Source organism: Geotrypetes seraphini, chromosome 17 (assembly GCF_902459505.1).
Source record: "Geotrypetes seraphini chromosome 17, aGeoSer1.1, whole genome shotgun sequence".
Taxonomy (NCBI): domain Eukaryota; kingdom Metazoa; phylum Chordata; class Amphibia; order Gymnophiona; family Dermophiidae; genus Geotrypetes; species Geotrypetes seraphini.
The window spans coordinates 8,181,009-8,200,848 of record NC_047100.1 but is presented as its reverse complement, the minus strand read 5'-3'; the positions used below and the strand labels follow the sequence as shown (position 1 = coordinate 8,200,848).

General features: G+C 43.9%; 1 protein-coding gene across 1 annotated transcript in view; it reads left to right on the top strand.

The window, feature by feature from the left end:
* Positions 1-356: 356 nt before the first annotated feature.
* IL17RC (interleukin 17 receptor C) overlaps positions 357-19,840 on the top strand; it is a 133,025-nt gene continuing 113,541 nt past the window's right edge. Inside the window, exon 1 of the mRNA XM_033925993.1 lies at positions 357-560. Within this exon, the coding sequence (XP_033781884.1) occupies positions 453-560 (108 nt within the window). The 5' untranslated portion in view covers positions 357-452. The remainder of the gene's footprint in view (positions 561-19,840) is intronic.

Below are 19,840 nucleotides of genomic sequence, written 5' to 3'. Positions count from 1 at the left end.
ATACCAGAGGATGTCGAGGAAGAGGAGATTTAGAAAAAAATTCCCATTACCCCCCCCCCCCCCCAAACAAAACCATTAAGCAGGCCTAGACTGGTTCAAGGTGTGCCTTCAGTATGCAGATGTGAAGACAAGTCAGTGGCCCGTCCTCAAGGCAGCCAAAAGCCCCCCCCCCCCCAAAGTTTGGGAGTTGGATTCTGGGCCTTCCGAGTGGCTTAGGTGCCCCCAAGCCCCAGCAAGCTTCTCTTTTTGGGTGGTTTTGCTCAGTTGGCACCTGAGGCCACCCAGTGCCGTGTTTGCTGAAGCCGCCCTCCCCCTCTCTCCTCCCTCCCTGCGAGCAAACAGTGTCAGAGGGCGGGGGCATTAGGCAGGGAGGTGCGAGGCGACGGGGAAGGAATGCGGTGGAGCTGGCTGCTCCGAGCCATGTGCGGGCTCCGGTGAGCCCCGCTCTGCCCATGGGGCTCGCTGCCCCCCTCCTCCTCCTCCTCCTCTTCCTCGGTTCTACGGCGGCGGCGAGGACTCAAGCGCGGGTGACCGACAGGAAGCGAGTGACAGCCAATTTCGTAAGCCTTTTGTAACTGAGCTCTAGCTTTCTTCCCTTAACGCCTCTTTTTTTTTTTTTTTGGGGGGGGGGGTCCGGATAAATGCCTTTAGGAGGTGCAGCAAGCGAGCAGATCTTTTTAGGACTTTCCAATATTGAGCCCCAATGGATTTCTGAGTAACTTTGCTCCTAGAATTTCAGCCCCATCAAGATTTTGGCGCTACCGATCTGTCATTCTGAGGTTATTTCGCGCTATGTATCACTGTGGCTCGGTACTTGGGATCAAGATGGGGGCGAAGACCATCCAGTCTGTCTAGTAAGGTGCTCCTTTCAAATGGCCTCTCGGTAAAAGCAAAAAGGACAGCCCTGACCACTGGATGGGTCAAGTCATTTACTGCTTCCCTCTGGGTTGGTTAAATAGTATCAAGATGCCAGAATCTCACCGATCCAGAGCAAGCAGTAGCTTCCTCCTGCTCTTTGAAAGGTGGCTTTTATTTCTGCAGTTTAAGCTTATTCTTAAGTATTTTTTTTCTATACTGTTCTCCCCAGGTACTCAAGCATATTTCCCTGTCCTGGTGGACTCGCAATCTAATGTGCTTGGGGCAATGGGGGGGGGGATTAAGTGATGATACGATATGAAATGAAAAGCGTGGAATAACTTGCAAGTTTCGTGGCTCCACATCAATCTCTTGGGCTGAGAACTTTTTGTATTGTGATGTCATAATGCCTCATTCCACCAATGCCTAAGAGCCAACCTCATCGGTGATGTCACAATGGCTTGGTTTCCTATTTGCTAGATTGAAATGAAAAGGGTCAGGAAAAGCGTGGAATAACTTGTAAGTTTTGTGGCTCCACATCATTCTCTTCTTGGTTGGGCTGAGAACTTTTCAGCAGCCCCTCGTACCAAGGCAACGCTAAACTTTCCTGAACTGGAAGAACCTGGAGGTTTGAGAGCAAAATTCCCTGCTCTGGTCTTTATTTCTGAACTGTTCTATTCTTTTTAGCCTGTATTCTCTTTTTTTTTTCCATTAAACAAGCGTCTAAGAATAGAGATTGTAAGGTGGCGAGATGCCATGATGGCTGTCTGCATGTTTACTTTAATGGTTATGTGGTTGAAGAGCTAAGATCTATGAAAGCACTAGATGTTATCCGCACTAGTTCAGCATTTTGCTTTGCTTTTATCTATTCTAAACGGTTTTGGTTAACCAGCAGTTCAGAACAAAGAGCAGTATGGTCAATGTTAGAGAAGGGTCGATTCTAGCCTAGGACCCTCATTGACATGGCAGTCCTTCTGGTTTTGAGAAAGGTTTGGACAATTTCCTGGAGGAAAAGTCCATAGTCTGTTGAGAAAAATACGGGGGAAGCCACTGCTTGCCCTGGATCGGTAGCACGGAATGTTGCTACTCTTTGAGGGTTCCAGAATCTTGAGATTGTGCCTGGAATCTTGATACTCTTTGGGGTTCTAGAATCTTTTGTTACTAATTGGGGTTCCAGAACCTCGCTATTCTTTGAGATTCTGCCTGGAATCTACTCTTTGGGGGTCCAGAATCTTTGGGATTCTGGAATATTGCTACTCTTTGGGTTTTGGCCAGGTATTAGGGACCTAGATTGGCCACTGTGAGAACGGGCTACTGGCCTTGATGGACCATTGGTCTGACCCAGTAAGGATGTTATAGTTTTGAGCCTAAGCTAGTCTTCACTGGATTTGGTTAGGTGCTCCAGTTCATCTATTTTCTTTCATTTGATTGTACATCCGTTTCCAGACAATTATGTCTGGAAACTATTGGTTAGCGCAGTGGCCGGAGAACCTTGGGAACTAGGTTGGATTCCCACCGCAGCTCGTTGTGATTTTGGGCAAATCTACTACAGCTACTCCTACTTAGCATTTCTGTTGCACTGCAAGATGTACACAGTAGTGTATATGAAATACCTGAGACAGTCCCTGCTCAAAAGATATTACAATCTTAGCGATTAGGGAAGATTTAGAATCGGAAAATAATATTAAATATTGAACTAGGCCAGTTACTGGGCAGACTTGTACGGTCTGTGTCTGTGCATGGCCGTTTGGAGGAGGATGGGCAGGGGAGGGCTTCAATGGCTGGGAGGGTGTAGATGGGCTGGAGTAAGTCTTAACAGAGATTTCGGCAGGTGGAACCCAAGCACAGTACCGGGTAAAGCTTTGGATTCTCGTCCAGAAATAGCTAAGAAGAAGAAAAAAAAAAAAATTTAATTTGAATCAGGTTGGGCAGACTGGATGGCCCATTCGGGTCTTTATCTGCCGTCATCTACTATGTTACTATGTTACTTATGGTGAAAATAATTAAAACAGACATGGGTACTTTATAAGTGAGCTTAGCATACTGGCTCAAAGTCTATTCCAGGCGTATGGCGCAGCAAAATAGAAGGGACAGTCTGGAGTTCGCAGTAGAGGAGACAGCAGTGACGTAGTGAGGTGGCACCCCTCCCCCACCCTGCTCCTTCCCCCGTACCTCTAGTTGAAGTTGTTGGCTGCGGCGGTCAACAACGTGCTCCTCGTGGCCCCGTCCGCTCTCCCTCCGATGTCGCTTTTATGCGCGGCACTCGGAAGTGATGTCGGCAGGAGAGCCGACGGGGGTGCTACCGATTTCAGTTAATGTTGCATCATGGAAAGGACTACGGCAACAAAATACATCAGGCATCTTAAGAAAGCAATTTCAAAAACTTACGCTCAGGAAAAAAAAAAAAAAAAAAAGATCCATATGCCTTCTTGTAAGTGCAGCTGCTCCAATCGATGAAGTTACATAGTAATAGTTTTAAAACCAATAGGAGGAAATATTTTTTCACTAGGAGATTAGTTAAGCTCTGGAGCGCGTTGCCAGAGGATGTGGTAAGAGCGGATGGTATAACTGGTTTCAAGAAAGGTTTGGACAAGTTCCTGGAGGAAAAGTCTATAGTCTGTTATTGAGAAAGACAAAGGGGAAGCCACTGCTTGGCCTGGATCGGTGGCATGGACGCTGCTACTATTTGGGTTTTTGCCAGGTACTTGTAACTTGGACTGGATTCCGTGAAGATGGGATATACCACTGGTCTGATCCAGTAAAGCTATTCTTATGTTCTTAAGTAAAGGACAATCAAGCCATTATGATGTCACTGAGTTGGCTTCTTAATCGCCCAACTCCATTCAACACGGCCGTAATGTCTTTCCAGTTTCTCAGATACCCACTCCCAAAACTTCATCAGCCAGTCACAAAGCAGGATCAGATGAGCATCATCCATTCAGCTTCTTTATTTAAATCAGTCAGCATGATAGCATTCGGTTTACAGATCCAGTATTGATCTTTATAGGTCAAAATTGCTCTAAATTACCATCTTCACATCCAATCTAAACCTGGTCAATAACTCTCCATTAAATTTCGAGCATCCGATATTCTTATTCTTGCCCGTGTTATACTAACAGTGCCTGCAAATTACATGCCACTATGCGAGATTTGTGTTCATTTATCTGTAGCCATATATGTATACTTCTGCCGATGTACTTTTTCTTCACCCAAAGGGTCGTGGACACTTGGAATGCGCTACCGGAGGAAGTGATCGGGCAGAGTACGGTACAGGGATTCAAACAGAGACTGGACAGATTCCTGGGGGATACTGAGAAAGTATAGAAACCCAACCAGGTCGTGCATGTGCAAGACCGGAGGGCTAGGACTTCGATGGGAAGATAGGACTCATCAGGAAACCAAGGTGGCATGGGGGCCCCTTCTGGTGATTTAGACAGGTCATGACCTGTTTGGGCCGCCGCGGGAGCGGACTGCTGGGCGTGATGGGACCTATGGTCTGACCCGGCGGAGGCACTGCTTATGTTCTTATGTTCTTACTCTAATGACCAAGAGAGTAATTGGTGGCCTTTTTAAAGGCATTCAAGATGTTCTGCCAAAGGCAGTTAGTGTTCTGGTGTCTACTACAAACATGCCCTCATGATCGCTTAGGTCAGAGTGGCAGTATTTGTTGGGAACCCCTTCATTGAAATCTGTCGCCAAAACCACCATACGTTCGAGAATTTTTAATATTCGTCAGATTCCAGTGCTATTATCCTTCCGCAAGTCATTGAAAGCTTATTTTTTTCAGCTTTTGGAAATGGAGATCTGTTCAATTGAGCTGTTGAATCATTAGGGTTTGCTTTCTTTATATATATGATTTTAGCTTTTTTTTATATATATAAATTGTGGTGCTTTGTTTGTGTATTCATTTGTGCATGCAGTTTTGTAACCCAAATAGATTGTTTGGAGATGGGGGATAACAGTGTTTTAAAATAAATAAATAGAATGGTTTATTTTATATTCTGCCTTTAAACAAGGTGGATTACAACCAAAACAAAATAGACATGTCAAAAAAACATGCAAGTTATCAGTGCATATAAAAGGCATCGACCATCATACTTAATTTTACAAAACAGATGACATTTTAACCATTTTTTTTTTTGAACTTACACCAAATGCATGGGACAATAGGTTTGAGGATCTTCCCATACACATCAATCATTGATTAACATCACTGGTAATTAGCACATATTTCTTGCTTAAAATATCCCATGGAGACGCTTCTTTCTCTATTTTTATGAGAGAGATATTCACTAAGAACCTGATTTTATAAAGCACTGGTGTGTTTAGTGCTGGCCGAAGCGGTAACAGCTCGGATGCTCATAGGAATTCTTTGGGTGTTGGAGCTGTTGTCACGGCGGCCGGTGCTAAAAACGCTAGCGTGCCTTTGTAAAGGAAGGGGTTAATTATTGGCTTAAATTATGAGCTTTAACAAGCTCATAATTGGGAAAAAAAAAATAAAAATTGGGTGAAAAGTGCGTGTCTTCTCGGGCATGATTCTGCAAAAGGCAGGCGCCTATTGCATGGTTCCCTGTAGTGGCTAACAGCAAAGTAGCCATGTTAAAGGCAGAAAAGGACTTAGGCAGATTCTCTACAGCAGTGGTTCCCAACCCTGTCCTGGAGGAACACCAGGCCAATTGGGTTTTCAGGCTAGCCCTAATGAATATGCATGAAGCAAATTTGCATGCCTATCACTTCCATCATATGCAAATCTCTCTCGTGCATATTCATTAGGGCTAGCCTGAAAACCCGATTGGCCTGGTGTTCCTCCAGGACAGGGTTGGGAATCACTGCTCTAAAGGACTTGGGCGCCTATAATGTAGGCCTTTAGGGATGCCCATTATAGAGGCCCCCAACAAGATAAGTGTCTATCTGAATTGAATAACAAGTCTACTTAAGCTCTTTAATTGGCAATAATTATAAAACTTAGCTGCCTATCAAGAAATATCGATTCTACAAAACTGCACCTCAGAATATTTAGACGGCTTTGAAAAAATTAGAAGCTGTGCACGTTAGAGGCGTGGCTTGATAGGCACCTTCTTATAGAATCAGTGGTGTCAGGCGTGCTTAGGTGCTCGTATGGCCAATCTTTTAGTCGTGCCGAAAGCTGGCCTATTTTTTGGCCACTTATATAAGCTCCTATCAGTGTGAACGTAAGAACTGCCGCTGCTTGGTCAGACCATCGTGCCCAGCAGTCCGCTCCTGCGGCGTCCCCCAGGTCAAAGACCAGTGCTCTAAATGAGTTCAGCCTCACCTGCGTACGTTCTGGTTCAGCAGGAACTTGTCTAGCTTTGTCTTGAATCCCTGGAGGGTGTTTTCCCCCTATAAAAGACTCCGGAAGAGCGTTCCAATATTCCACCACTCTCTGGGTGAAGAAGAACTTCCCTACGTTTGTACGGAATCTATCCCCTTGCAACTTTAGAGAGTGCCCTCTCGTTCTCTCTACCTTGGAGAGGGTGAACAATCTGTCCTTATCTACTTTGTCTTGAATCCCTGAAGGGTGTTTTCCCCTATAACAGCCTCCGGAAGAGCGTTCCAGTTTTCCACCACTCTCTGGGTGAAGAAGAACTTCCTTACGTTCGTACAGAATCTATCCCTTTTCAACTTTAAAGAGTGCCCTCTCGTTCTTCCTACCTTGGAGAGGGTGAACAACCTGTCCTTATCTACTAAGTCTATTCCCTTCATTATATTGAACGTTTCGATCATGTCTCCTCTTTTCAAGGGAGAAGAGGCCCAGTTTCTCTAATCTCTCACTATAAGGCTATATTTTATTTTTTCCCCCAAAAAAATCTTGTTTAAGGTCATAAATTCTGTGATTCTCTAATTCACCATTTCTAGATATAGGTATATGGTTTTCACATAGCTGCTTTGCATAAATCTTTTCTTACCTTGGACTTCGTGTTCACTGACTTTATTCCGTTGCCCCAATGCTGGAATTCAAAGCGCCAGCCTCTGTTTGTATTTCGCAATGGACGTTTCAGAGAACTTGTGCTTTTTCCATGAGTGATCTGAAAGGAGCCTGTTCCGTCCTCTGCCCACGGAACAGTTGTGCACATAAGTGCTCATTTTCACAGTTTACGCAAGCAAGGCATGTGTAACCGCGGCCATCCATTTACATAATTTTCCTTATTACGGAGAGTCTTTCTGCCTTCTCCCCACTCTGGCTGGAAACTGCAGGCCCCAATCTAGTGCTTCTTTAAATAATAATAATTTTTTTTTTTTTTTAAATTACCACTGCCTTCTGCTCCCCACATTTTCTTTCTCATGCTGTTGAAAAAAATATATATATATTTAGGCCAGCGGAGGGAATTTTCTGCTTCTACCCTGTGCATAATTTTTTTTGCACGCCACGCCAAGTTGCAGATTTTAGGTCCATGAGAAATGTAGCTAATTATGGTTTGATTGAAACTGGAACCACTACTATTCTATGGCTCGGAGACGGTGCACACGCTGCCATATACGAGGAGGGTGCCGAAAAGTTCTCAGCCCAACCAACCAACTTCTTAAATTCTGAATGTTATTTTGCCACTGAAAAGAGTGTCAGCTTATTTTGTTACATGCCAATTTGCATCCCTCCTGCCAATCGCGTTGGTGAGAGGGAGGTACCGTCATCAGGGGGGGGGGAGGAGATTTTTTTTTTTTTTTTTTAATGGGACAGATAGTGTGCATGTGTAACACATGCATAACATCTGTGCCATAAAAAAGAAAAAAGCCCCAATAGATGAGTGACAGGAATCTGCTTTGGGGCTCTGCACATGTCAGTCGCTCTCACAGCGACTGATCAGATGGGATTCTGGTGAGCCTCTTTGCAAATCATTTGCATGGAAACTTGTTGGAACATCAGTCGCTATTGCAGAGTCGGTCAAGAAATCAACCAAAAGACCGTGTTTTGTGTTTCTAGCCCTTGGGTGACTCACTTTTTGCTACAGCACTGCTTGTAAATGAGCCCAGCGCTACAGTTTTGTAAAAAGGGGGGAGGGAGGGGGGTTAAATGAGGACACTGCTACAGGAACAACAAAAACCGTATAATCACATATAGGCCAGATCCATTTAAGAATTTTTTTCCAATAAACAAAATGGGAAAACCCCACTTAATTCACCTGGTCCAAAACTAAGATTCATTTCCTTAAACTTTACATGACTGGGCCTTTCTCCAAACAAGGGAGAAAGGAGGGAGTTTTGTTAAATATTAATTTTAATGGGCATATTCTATTTGTCCGTGACTCTCTGAGAATTATTAAACCTTTATGGTCAAGGTTTAAGTTTATTTAAAATTTCTTATCAGACTTCTAGGCAGTGTACAATACATAGAACAGATACAATAAACCAGATTAAAAAAATTATCAATGCAGGACAATGCGGTCCGGTGCTGGATTGTTCTATCTGTGCATCTTCTGCCTGGAAGCGAGTCAGGGATGCAGCAGCTGGAAAGCCCAAACTGTCTGGACTTTTGCCGTTGGGATTATTTAAAATCTGCCGAGGCAACAGAGGTGCTTCAGGAAATTGGACTTGATTTCCCCCCCCCTCACAGTTTATGAATTATTTTAAATTTTATTCCGTTTTTACCCCTATTTTTATTTTATTAATTGAATTTCCCTGAATTCTATTTGCGGTTCCTCCCTTCTACTCTTTTTTACATATTCCTTTAATTCATTTAGATATCATTTTATATAGATGGTGCTCCAATCTGTAAAGGTACGAATTTCTATGAAATATTCTACATCAGTGGTTCCCAAACCTGTCCTGGGGGACCCCCAGCCAGTCAGGTTTTCAAGATATCCCTAATGAATATGCATGAGAGAGATTTGCATATAATAGAAGTGACAGGTATGCAAATCTCTCTCATGCATATTCATTAGGGCTAGCCTGAAAACCCGATTGGCCTGGTGTTCCTCCAGGACAGGGTTGGGAACCACTGCCCTAATGAATATGCATGAAGCAAATTTGCATGCCTATCACTTCTATTATATGCAAATCTCTCTCATGCATATTCATTAGGGATATCTTGAAAACCTGACTGGCTGGGGGTCCCCCAGGACAGGTTTGGGAACCACTGTTCTACATGTTTCTCTCCTCTCCACTCCTTCCTGTCCACCATAGTCCTCCCTACCATCTTCTAACCCAGGGATCTCAAAGTCCCTCCTTGAGGGCCACAATCCAGTCGGGTTTTCAGGATTTCCCCAATGAATATGCATGAGATCTATTAGCATACAATGAAAGCAGTGCATGCAAATCTCATGCATATTCATTGGGGAAAATCCTGAAAACCCGACTGGATTGCGGCCCTGAAGGAGGGACTTTGAGACCCCTGTTTTAACCCCTTCCTCTGTAATGTCGCCTAGAGCTTGTATATAGGTAGGTGCAACGCACAAATGGCATAAAAATAATACTGGGGATTGTTAGTACGACAAATATTTAACTTAGACGTATGCCAAACATATGGGAGATGGGCAAGAATTACAATCTTTAGAGGAAAGAGCACAGGAAAGGGACGAACAGTAGGTAGGGGAAAAAAACGGAAGAGAATTGTTATGTCCTTAGGAGGACAGTTATTGTCCCAAAGCATTCTGGAACAAGAACGTTTTTAGTTTAGATTTGAATTAACTTAATACGGACTCTACACGCAAGTAATTGGGCATAGAATTCCAGAAGGAGGGTGCGGTGACAGCGAAATTATTAGATTTCAAGGTGTTAACTTTAAGGATGGTATAGTAAGGAGATCCTGTGACATGGATCGAAGAGTTTTGGATGGGCTATAAGGAATCTGAAGTCTGTCGATAAATTCGAGTATCGCCATAAGATGTCCCAAGTCCAACCCACTCAAAGGCTGCCCATAACACGCCTCCTGGCGGTTCCGAAAATCAGCACTAGCCTGTCCCGGTGATTTAGGATGTCCAAGTGCAACTTATGACAGTTTTGGGATATCTTTAGTTTTTGGATTGAGCCCCTAAGCTTGCTAACATTTAGGCACACTCTATTTTGCCAGAGGTTTTTTTGGCCTAAATGCCTGCACCTAAGTTAGGCTCCCAATGGCTCCTAACTCAAAAATACTCCCACGATCTGACCCTAACCGCACCCACTTTTAACGATGTGCTTTGCATTAGCTCTTGTAGAATCACATCTACCAAGTTAAGTGCCTAACTGTCAATTAACTCCACTTGGTGCCCATTAAGAGGGGGTGGGGTACCGATTCAGTGCCGATTGAGGCATCTACACCAGCTAGGCACGCTTTATAGAATTTGAGGGTTAGAACATGGCGCAGTGGTTAAAGCGACAGCCTCAGCATCCACCCTGCTCCTTGTGACCCTGGGCAAGTCTTTTAATACCCCCCACTGCCCCAGGTCCATTAGATAGATCGTGAGCCCACTGGGACAAACAGGGGAAAATGCTTGAGGACATGAATAAATTAATGTAAACCATTCTGAGCTTCCCTGGGAGAATAGTATGGAAAACTGAATGAATAAATTGTGTGAAGAGTTTCAGCTTACGATAACCAGAGCTGAGATTGTTATGTCATAATGCCTCATTCCACCAATAAGAGCCAACCTCATCAGTGATGTCACAATGGCTTGATTGTCCTAGACTTGGCTCACATTTGATTTCTAGAGTGGCGCAGTGGTTAAAGCGACAGCCTCAGTACCCACCCTGCCCCTTGGGACCCTGGGCAAGTCTCTTAATCCCCCCACTGCCCCAGGTCCATTAGATAGATCATGAGCCCACTGGGACAAACAGGGGAAAATGCTTGAGGACCTGAATAAATTCATGTAAACCGTTCTGAGCTTCCCTGGGAGAATAGTATGGAAAACTGAATGAATAAATTGTGTGAAGAGTTTCAGCTTACGATAACCAGAGCTGGTATTGTGACGTCATAATGCCTCATTCCACCAATAAGAGCCAACCTCATCAGTGATGTCACAATGGCTTGATTGTCCTAGACTTGGCTCACATTTGATTTCTAGAGTGGCGCAGTGGTTAAAGCGACAGCCTCAGCACCCACCCTGCTCCTTGTGACCCTGGGCAAGTCTCTTAATCCCTTCATTGCCCCAGGTCCATAGATTGTGAGCCCAATAGGACAGACAGGGGAAAATGCTTGAGGACATGAATAAATTCATGTAAACCATTCTGAGCTCTTCTGGGAGAACAGTATAGAAAAAATAAATAAATCGGAGGTGATAAGTGCTTCCACATTTATATTTTGCAGGTATTGCATGGTAACGGGAACCTTAGCATATGAGCTGCAAAAAAAAAAAAAAAAAAGATGAAAATAGCCAACTCTCATTCTACAGGAAATCTGAGTTTAGCATGTGGGAAAATACGAGAATGCATTAAGCTAAGTTCACCTTAGTAATCGGACTGCTTAATCCTGTCTCCCACTACATAGAAGGATATTGTTTTAATTTTTTTTGTGTGTATGTGTATGGGGGTAGTGAGTGGAAGCAAGTAGAGCATTCTCCCTGAGCCCCGTGGCCATACAGGTCCCCTTGGAAAAGTTCACTGATATCATGGAAGCAGATCTTCAAAACGATTGGTGTTGGTTGGGTCCATTTCTATAGGTTCTGCCCTGGACCGAGTCTTAAATCCAGCTATTTGAGAGTGACGCATCCTTCATTGTCTTCCTATTATAACAGCATTAGCTCCATAATCCTGTCAGTGGCATTCTTTTGAATGTGATATTTAAATCACTGGACTGTATCAGCCAAGAACTTCCCTGTTAAGCAAACATTCCTTAGAATAACAAGATCGCTTGATGCAGGATTTAAAATCCAGAGGCTAAGAAAACGTTCTTGAACAGAATCATTGGTTCAGTGTGAAGATGGACTTTTAACGACATCGGTTTTAGGAGAGGGGAGATATGAGAGATGTTTAAATCACAATAATTATAGAAATGTCACTTACCAGCAGTGGGCTATATCTCTTAAGATCATTCAAGCCCAGTGCTCTGTCGCCGATTTTTTTTTTTTTGAAGCTCAAGCTGTGAGAAAGTTTTGAGCATCATTGAAAAAAGAAAGTCTGCGTGACGCCGACATTTTGGTTCCAGCAGTAGCAGTAATTCTCTGGCGCCAGAGCTAAGTTATCTTTTTTTTTCTCTCTTTTTTTCTGTCTTTGTGTTTTTAAAAAATGATATTTTTGAAAAACAATTATAAAATTTTAATATAACAATGTGCACAGTAGTGGGGTTTTTGCCTCTATAGCAGGGGTCTCAAAGTCCCTCCTTGAGAACCGCAATCCAGTCGGGTTTTCAGGATTTCCCCAATGAATATGCATGAGATCTATTAGCATACAATGAAGGCAGTGCATGCAAATAGATCTCATGCATATTCATTGGGGAAAACCTGAAAACCCGACTGGATTGCGGTTCTCAAGGAGGGACTTTGAGACCCCTGCTATAGAGGCAAAAACCCCACTACTGTGCACATTGTTATATTAAAATTTTATAATTGTTTTTCAAAAATATCATTTTTTAAAAACACAAGACAGAAAAAAAGAGAGAAAAAAAAGATAACTTAGCTCCGGCGCCAGAGAATTACTGCTCTATAGATACTTACATTTTATTAGGGTGTGTATTGTTTTTTGTTTTTTTTTTTTGCCAATGACAAGAACGAGCGAGATGATTAAATTTGCAGATGACTCAAAATTATTCAGAGTAGTGAAGACACGGGGATTGCGAAGATCTGCAACGTGACGTAATCAGGCTCGAGAAATGGGCATCAACATGGCAGATGAGGTACAACGTGGATAAGTGTAAAGTGATGCATGTCGGTAACAAAAATCTCATGCACGAATACAGGATGTCCGGGGGTGGTACTTGGAGAGACCTCCCAGGAAAGATACTTCAGAGTTCTGATCGAGAAGTCGATGAAGCCGTCCACACAATGCACGGCAGCAGCGAAAAAGACCAATAGAATGCTAGGAATGATAAAGAAGGGGATCACGAACAGATCGGAGAAGGTTATCATGCCGCTGTACTGGGCCATGGTGCACCCTCACCTGGAGTACTGCGTCCAGCACTGGTCTCCGTACATGAAGGACACGGTACTACTCGAAAGGGTCCAGAGAAAAGCGACTAAGATGGTTAAGGGGTTGGGAGGAGCTGCCGTACAGCGAAAAATTAGAGAAACTGGGCCTCTTTCCTTCGAACAGAGGAGATTGAGAGGGGACATGATCGAAACTTTCAAGGTACTGAAGGCTATAGACTTAGTAGATAAGGACAGGTTGTTCACCCTCTCTAAGGTAGAGAGAACGAGAGGGCACTCTCTAAAGTTGAAAGGGGTTAGATTCCGTACGAACGTAAGGAAGTTCTTCTTCACTCAAAGTGGTAGAAAACTGGAACGCTCTTCCGGAGTCTGTCATAGGGGAAAACACCCTCCAGGGATTCAAAACGAAGTTAGACAAAGTTCCTGCTGAACCAGAACGTACGTAGGTAGGGCTAGTCTCAGGGTGCTGGTCTTTGACCAGAGGGCTGCCATGTGAGCGGACTGCTGGGCACGATGGACTACTTACTGTTCTGACCCAGCAGTGGCAATTCTTATGTTCTTAACGCCAGCTGAAAATCATCAATGATTGTTGCATGATAAGCTAATCCTTGATGCTTTTTTTTTTTCTTTTTCTCCACCCGTTTTTGAATTTAATGGGGGATCTTAGAGATATAGCCCACTGCTGGTGAATAGCATTTCTTTAATTATTGTGATTTAGCTGTCACTGCGATATTTTCTTATGAGAGAGGTTTAAATACCTCTGTGGCATAAATGTGCCAGAGGTAAATCTCTTTCGAACGAAAAGAAGTTCTGGAATGAGGGGGGTCTAGGAAAAAGGTGAAAAGAGACACCCCGGAGGAAATACTTCATGAAGCAGTAGTGAATGTGGGGGGAACGGGCTCCCAACAGAGGTGGTGGAGATGAAGACTGTATTTAAATTCAAAAAACATTTGAAAAAAAAGCAGGGAGGATCTCGGAGGAAGGGGAGAGTAGATAGTATGGATGGGCGGACTAGATAGACTGTATGGTGCCACGTTGGGTAGCGGAAAAGACATAAGAACATAAAGAATTACCATCCTGGGACAGACCGAAGGTCCATTAAGCCCAGTATCCAGTTTCCAATTGTGGTGAACCCAGTTCCCAAGAAGTAAAACAAATTTTTATGCTGCTTATCCTAGGAAAAAGCAGATTTCCCCAAATCCATCTGAATATTGCCTTATGAAGTTTTCACCATACCCTCTGGCAATAAATTTAGGCGTTAGAGCTATCAGTCCCATGCGCCAAGATTTTTTTTCCTCTATGTAAAGCAGACTACATATTGTTGCCACAGGTTGTGGTAAAAGCGGCTAGCGTAGCTGGTTTTAAGAAAGGTTTGAACAAATTCCTGGAGGAAAAGTCCATAGTCTATTATTAAGACATGGGGGAAGCCTCTGCTTCCCCTGGATGGGTAGCACAGAATGTTGCTACTCTTTGGGTTTTGGCCAGGTACTAGGGACCTGGATTGGCCACCGTGAGAACGGGCCACTGGGCTTGATGGACAATTGGATTGACCCAGTAAAGGCTGTTCTTATGTTAACATTTTACTCCAGTTTATACAAAGTAGAGAAACGCATGGTCTGGTTACAGATGATTTCTTTATTGTGTTTGGCTTGGAAACACTGTTGTGTTTACATATACACAAGTGCTATCGTAAGAAAGCCACACACTTGTGCCCATCCAAGTCTGTTACGCAAGGGGGACAGGTTGGTTAAACTTTTTGCCTCTTGACATTTTAATATGTGAATGAATTACTGTGTTTTGTAAACATGTACATTGCCAATACATTTGAATCAGCCACTTTGTTCCTCTGTCCTAGACAAGCCAAGTTCTTTTTTCACATTATTTTTGTGGTGTTTCACCCTTGCCAGCATAGAGTATGAGATAAATACAAATGATTTTAAAATACAAATACAGTTGTACAGCGCTGTGCTTCTTGAATTGGAATCCCTGCTCAATCAACCGTAATCGACTCTGTAAATCTGAAACTGAGAACACTAAAACGTAAAAAGTGTTTCAAGACCTGGGTGATTTTGCACTTATAGGAACTGATGCAGGATGTTGAGAAAGGGCCGGTTATGTAGTGAGTTGGTGAGGGAGGGGATGAAGAGATGTGTGGAAAGTTGCCTACGGCTGCAAAGCAACTTGCGTAAGATTTTGGAACCGATATTTGTTTGCAATAATTAACAAACAGATCCCCAGGCTTCAAAGGTGGTGTGTACGTGGGGGTGTTTTTTTCTCTCCTCTCGCTCTCTCGCTCTCTCGCTCTCTCTCTCTCTCTCTCTCTCTCTCTCTCTCTCTCTCTCTCTGTAATTCTCTTTATGTATATCTGAGGACTGGCAGCTACATCTTTTAGGTTTGGGGTTGATTAATGAACCTGCAAGAACCTTTTCATATTCATGTTTTCTCCACTTCCCCTGTTTACCTCCCACCAAGTTCTCGTATCTCATTTTCTGTGTTAAGCACAAATAGCTCCTTCCACTTTTACAGCCGACTCGTATGGAAGGATATTTTTGATAGGACGCCCAATCTGATTTTGGATGTTTTGCAAAAAAAAAAAAAAGTCGAACTCCATTGCCAAATATTGTCGGTTTTGAAGCAGATAAATATCTATCTATTTTTGGTTTGAAAATTGCCCTATTTCAGATGTTTTTGGTGCTTGGTGTGTCTTTAAAGAGCCATTTTCAAACAAAAAAACAACAAGCTATTGGGATGTCTAGAGGTCAGCAGTCTTACTAGACTGTTAAACTACAGTAGCGTGCAGGTGTCGCCTATATGCGGGAACAGTAGGTATTTTGTGGATTTACACTTTCCACCACAAGTGTACCAGTTAAAGTGGGAAATAACATAACTTTATTCTTGTATACCGCCAACAATCAAACGACTTCTAGGCGGTTTACATAGAAGAGAAACTGGACAATCGGCGAAGTACAAAATATTGAGAATAAAAGTATAACATGTTATCTAAAGTATAGCCAATCTGTCGATCAAATCGAGAAAGATTCCGGAAGACTGGAAGGTGGCGAATGTTACACCGATCTTCAAGAAAGGTTCGAGCCAGATCCAGGGAACTACAGACCGGTGAGTCTGACCTCGGTATTGGGAAAGATGGTAGAGTCACAGATAAAGGACAGCATCATTGATCACCTTGACGGACACGGGCTGATGAGGACCAGTCAGCACGGTTTTAGCAAAGGCAGATCGTGTTTGACGAACTTGCTGCACTTCTTTGAGGGCGTAAACAGACAGATAGACAAGGGCAATCCAGTCGACATTGTATATCTGGATTTTCAGAAGGTGTTCGACAAGGTTCCGCATGAACGACTACTTCGGAAAATTGCAAGCCATGGAATTGAGGGTGAAATACTCACGTGGATTAAAAACTGGCTGGAGCATAGGAAACAGAGTGGGGGTAAATGGACAATACTCGGACTGGAAGAGCATCACCAGTGGGATGCCGCAGGGCTCGGTGCTTGGACCCGTGCTCTTTAACATCTTTATAAATGATCTGGACATAGATATGACGTGCAAGGTGATTAAATTTGTGGATGATACGAAGTTATTCAGAGTAGTAAAGACGCAGGGGGATTGCGAAGATCTGCAACGTGACATAATCAAGCTCGAGGAATGGACATCGACATGGCAGATGAGGTTCAACGTTGGTAAGTGTAAAGTGATGCATTTCGGTAACCAAAATCTCATGCACGAATACAGGATGTCCAGGGCGGTACTTGGACAGACCTCCCAGGAAAGGGACTTGGGAGTTCTGATCAACAAGTCGATGAAGCCGTCCACACAATGTGCGGCGGCAGCAAAAAGGGCAAACAGAATGCTAGGAATGATAAAGAAGGGGATCACGAACAGATCAGAGAAGGTTATCGTGCCGCTGTACCGGGCCATGGTACGCCCTCACCTGGAGTACTGCGTCCAGCACTGGTCGCCGTACATGAAGAAGGACACGTTACTACTCGAAAGGGTCCAGAGAAGAGCGACTAAGATGGTTAAGGGGCTGGAGGAGCTGCCGTACAGCGAAAGATTAGAGAAACTGGGCCTCTTCTCCCTCGAACAGAGGAGATTGAGAGGGGACATGATCGAAACATTCCAGGTACTGAAGGGGATAGACTTAGTAGATGAGGACAGGTTGTTCACCCTCTCCAAGGTAGGGAGAACAAGAGGGCACTCTCTAAAGTTGAAAGGGGATAGATTCTGTACAAACGTAAGGAAGTTCTTCTTCACCCAAAGAGTGGTAGAAAGCTGGAACGCTCTTCCAGAGGCTGTTATAGGGGAAAACACCCTCCAAGGATTCAAGAGAAAGTTAGACAAGTTTCTGCTGAACAAGAACGTGCGCTGGTAGGGCTAGTCTCAGTTAGGGTGCTGGTCTTAGACCAGAGGGCCGCCGCATGATGGGCATGATGGACCACTGGTCTGACTCAGCAGTGGCAATTCATATGTAAGCCCAGTCTCTTCATCCCCCATCCCTCTCAAGTTCATTTTTCTATTTTCCTTTCCCCTCTGATTTCTGCTTCCTTCTCTTCCCCACTCTGTTTTATCAGACTTTGTTCTAGAGGATTCCATCATACTACCTCTTTCTTTTTTTGCTGATCTCATTCCTAAATCCCCCCCCCCCCTTTTTAATCATTTTTTCTTTTTGCACTTTATTATACTTTTTATCCTATCATGATATTACACTATTACCTTCAGTTCTTTACACACGGCTGACTTCCCTTGTCCAAATGCACGCGACTCCCTCTTTCTCACACATTCAGCCCTCCTCTCTTCTATCACTCTTCACCTGTTCCTTTCACATGTACATCCTCCACTCCTTCCTCTTTGTCCCTTCCATCCCTCCCTCAGCGCTCCTAGGGTTAGCACGATTCTGTAAATATGAAGAAAACATTTTTGTAAATAGAACCCGGGAAGGAGAGCTATACACAAAATTTAACCCATATACTGGAGCAAAACATTTGTGTGTGGGGATGGGAGTGGTAGAACTAAACTGGAACCTGTTTCTCCAGCTATACGACAGCGGACAGTCATCCTGAGTCAGTAGCACAAAGGGCCTGCCAAATTCAGCAGACTCGGTTTCAGACTTTCACAGGGGAATTCTCTGTATAGTGCTGAACTTCAGGGGCTACCTCTGTACTGATAAATTTGGCGCAGGAAAGCATGTTAATGGACGCAAAGTACCAAACCAGAGGAAAAAACCCAGCATATTCATGCAAAAAAACCAATACGAAAGTCCCTGTGCCACCGTGTTACTGAGATCATCAGTGATGCGGCAGAGGGAAGGTCCCGGTGGGGAAGGCCACAACACAGAGTGCTGACGCCGATTCTGAAGGGAGCGGAGGAACGGTATATCGGTCTCGCGGTGGGAGGGTCAGCTGTGCAAGGGGATGGGTGAGAGGAGAGGAAAGCTGCTGCACATGGGGGAGGAGGGTGGGGGGAGAAAGTGGTTGCCGCCGTCGAATCAGGCAGCACTATTGTCAGGAGGGATGGAGTTGGAGTGTCGGGGGCATTATTATCACTTTGGAACTTATTACCCCCGGAACTACAGGATGAACTCATGCTAGATCGTTCCAAATTTAAAAACGTTTCTTTTTATAGATGCGTTCAACCTCTAATGCACTTACCTTATGAGACATTATCTTCATTTCTGCTTTGGTTATCAGATGGATCCACCTTCCTTTTGTATTTCCCCTATATGGCTCTTTCCTATTTTGTTATGTAATTCTTTACCTTAATCCTATGTTTTAATGCATGTTACCCTATTTTATTATGCACAAACCGCTTAGAAGACTATTAAACTTGGAACTTGACACTCGGGAGGGGCTTCGGGAGGTCTATCTAACTAGGGATTATTTTGGGGGTAGGTCTTATTTTTGGGGAAACACGGCATATATAAAATAAAACTATATACGGCTAAAAATGCAGGTAGCGGCTGTGTACCAACATGTACATATGATCCAAACTGTACATATGTACGAAAAAACTCTAACAATACAAATCGTGAAGCTGCTATACAACAATTATATAATTGATGCTGACCCGACACGGTCCGTGTTTAGGCTATAAATAGCCTTCCTTGGGGGTCCAATGTTTGATGGCAGTACTATTTAAATATGGAAGAGCCACCACGTGAATACATCCAATTGCATGAGAAGACCTCATTTAATTTAAGGAGCAGGCAGGGCTGGATTTAGATGAAAAGAGGCCCTAGGCTATTCCACTTATGAGGCCCTTTCACCTCCCATTTTTAAGTTTGTAAATTACATGAGAGATAATAAAATACATCATTACTGTGATATATATCAATATGTTAAATGAAACATGTTGTTATTGGTACTAACCTTTATAAAAAAATGTGACACGGATAACAAATAAAAAAAAGTCGAGAACACTTATTTGGACATTTATTCTCAGCACCATATATAGTACTTGTAACAATAACTAATCAAACATAACACACAACATTGCCCCTTCCTATGTCCATAGTGCCCCCAGTGCGTCCTTCCTCACCTTAAACCCCTCCGATGCCCGCCTGCCTCCCATCCCCCTTCCATTGAACACCCCCATGCCATCCTGCCTGCCTTCCATTAAACCCCCCCACCCCCCCTCCGATGCCAGCCTGCCTGCCTCCCATCCCCCTTCCACTGAGCCCCCCCCCCCCCCGATGCCAGTCTGGGCCACCCTGTCCTGACGGATCCACGTTTTGCCTCTCTCCCCGTAGGGCTGGGCTATGCCCAGCTGTTTCCGGACTGACGTCTTTCCCTCCCCGATCCTCCTCCCAGGGCGAGAAAAAGAAAGGGAGAAGCCGAGTCGGCGCCCCGTTGCGGCCGGAGCCGGTTCCGATCCCGAAGCGTAGAATTTCTCCTTATTTTCGGTTCAGTGTTTTAGTGTTCACTGTTTTTAGAATAGTGTAATTTTAATTTTGCTAA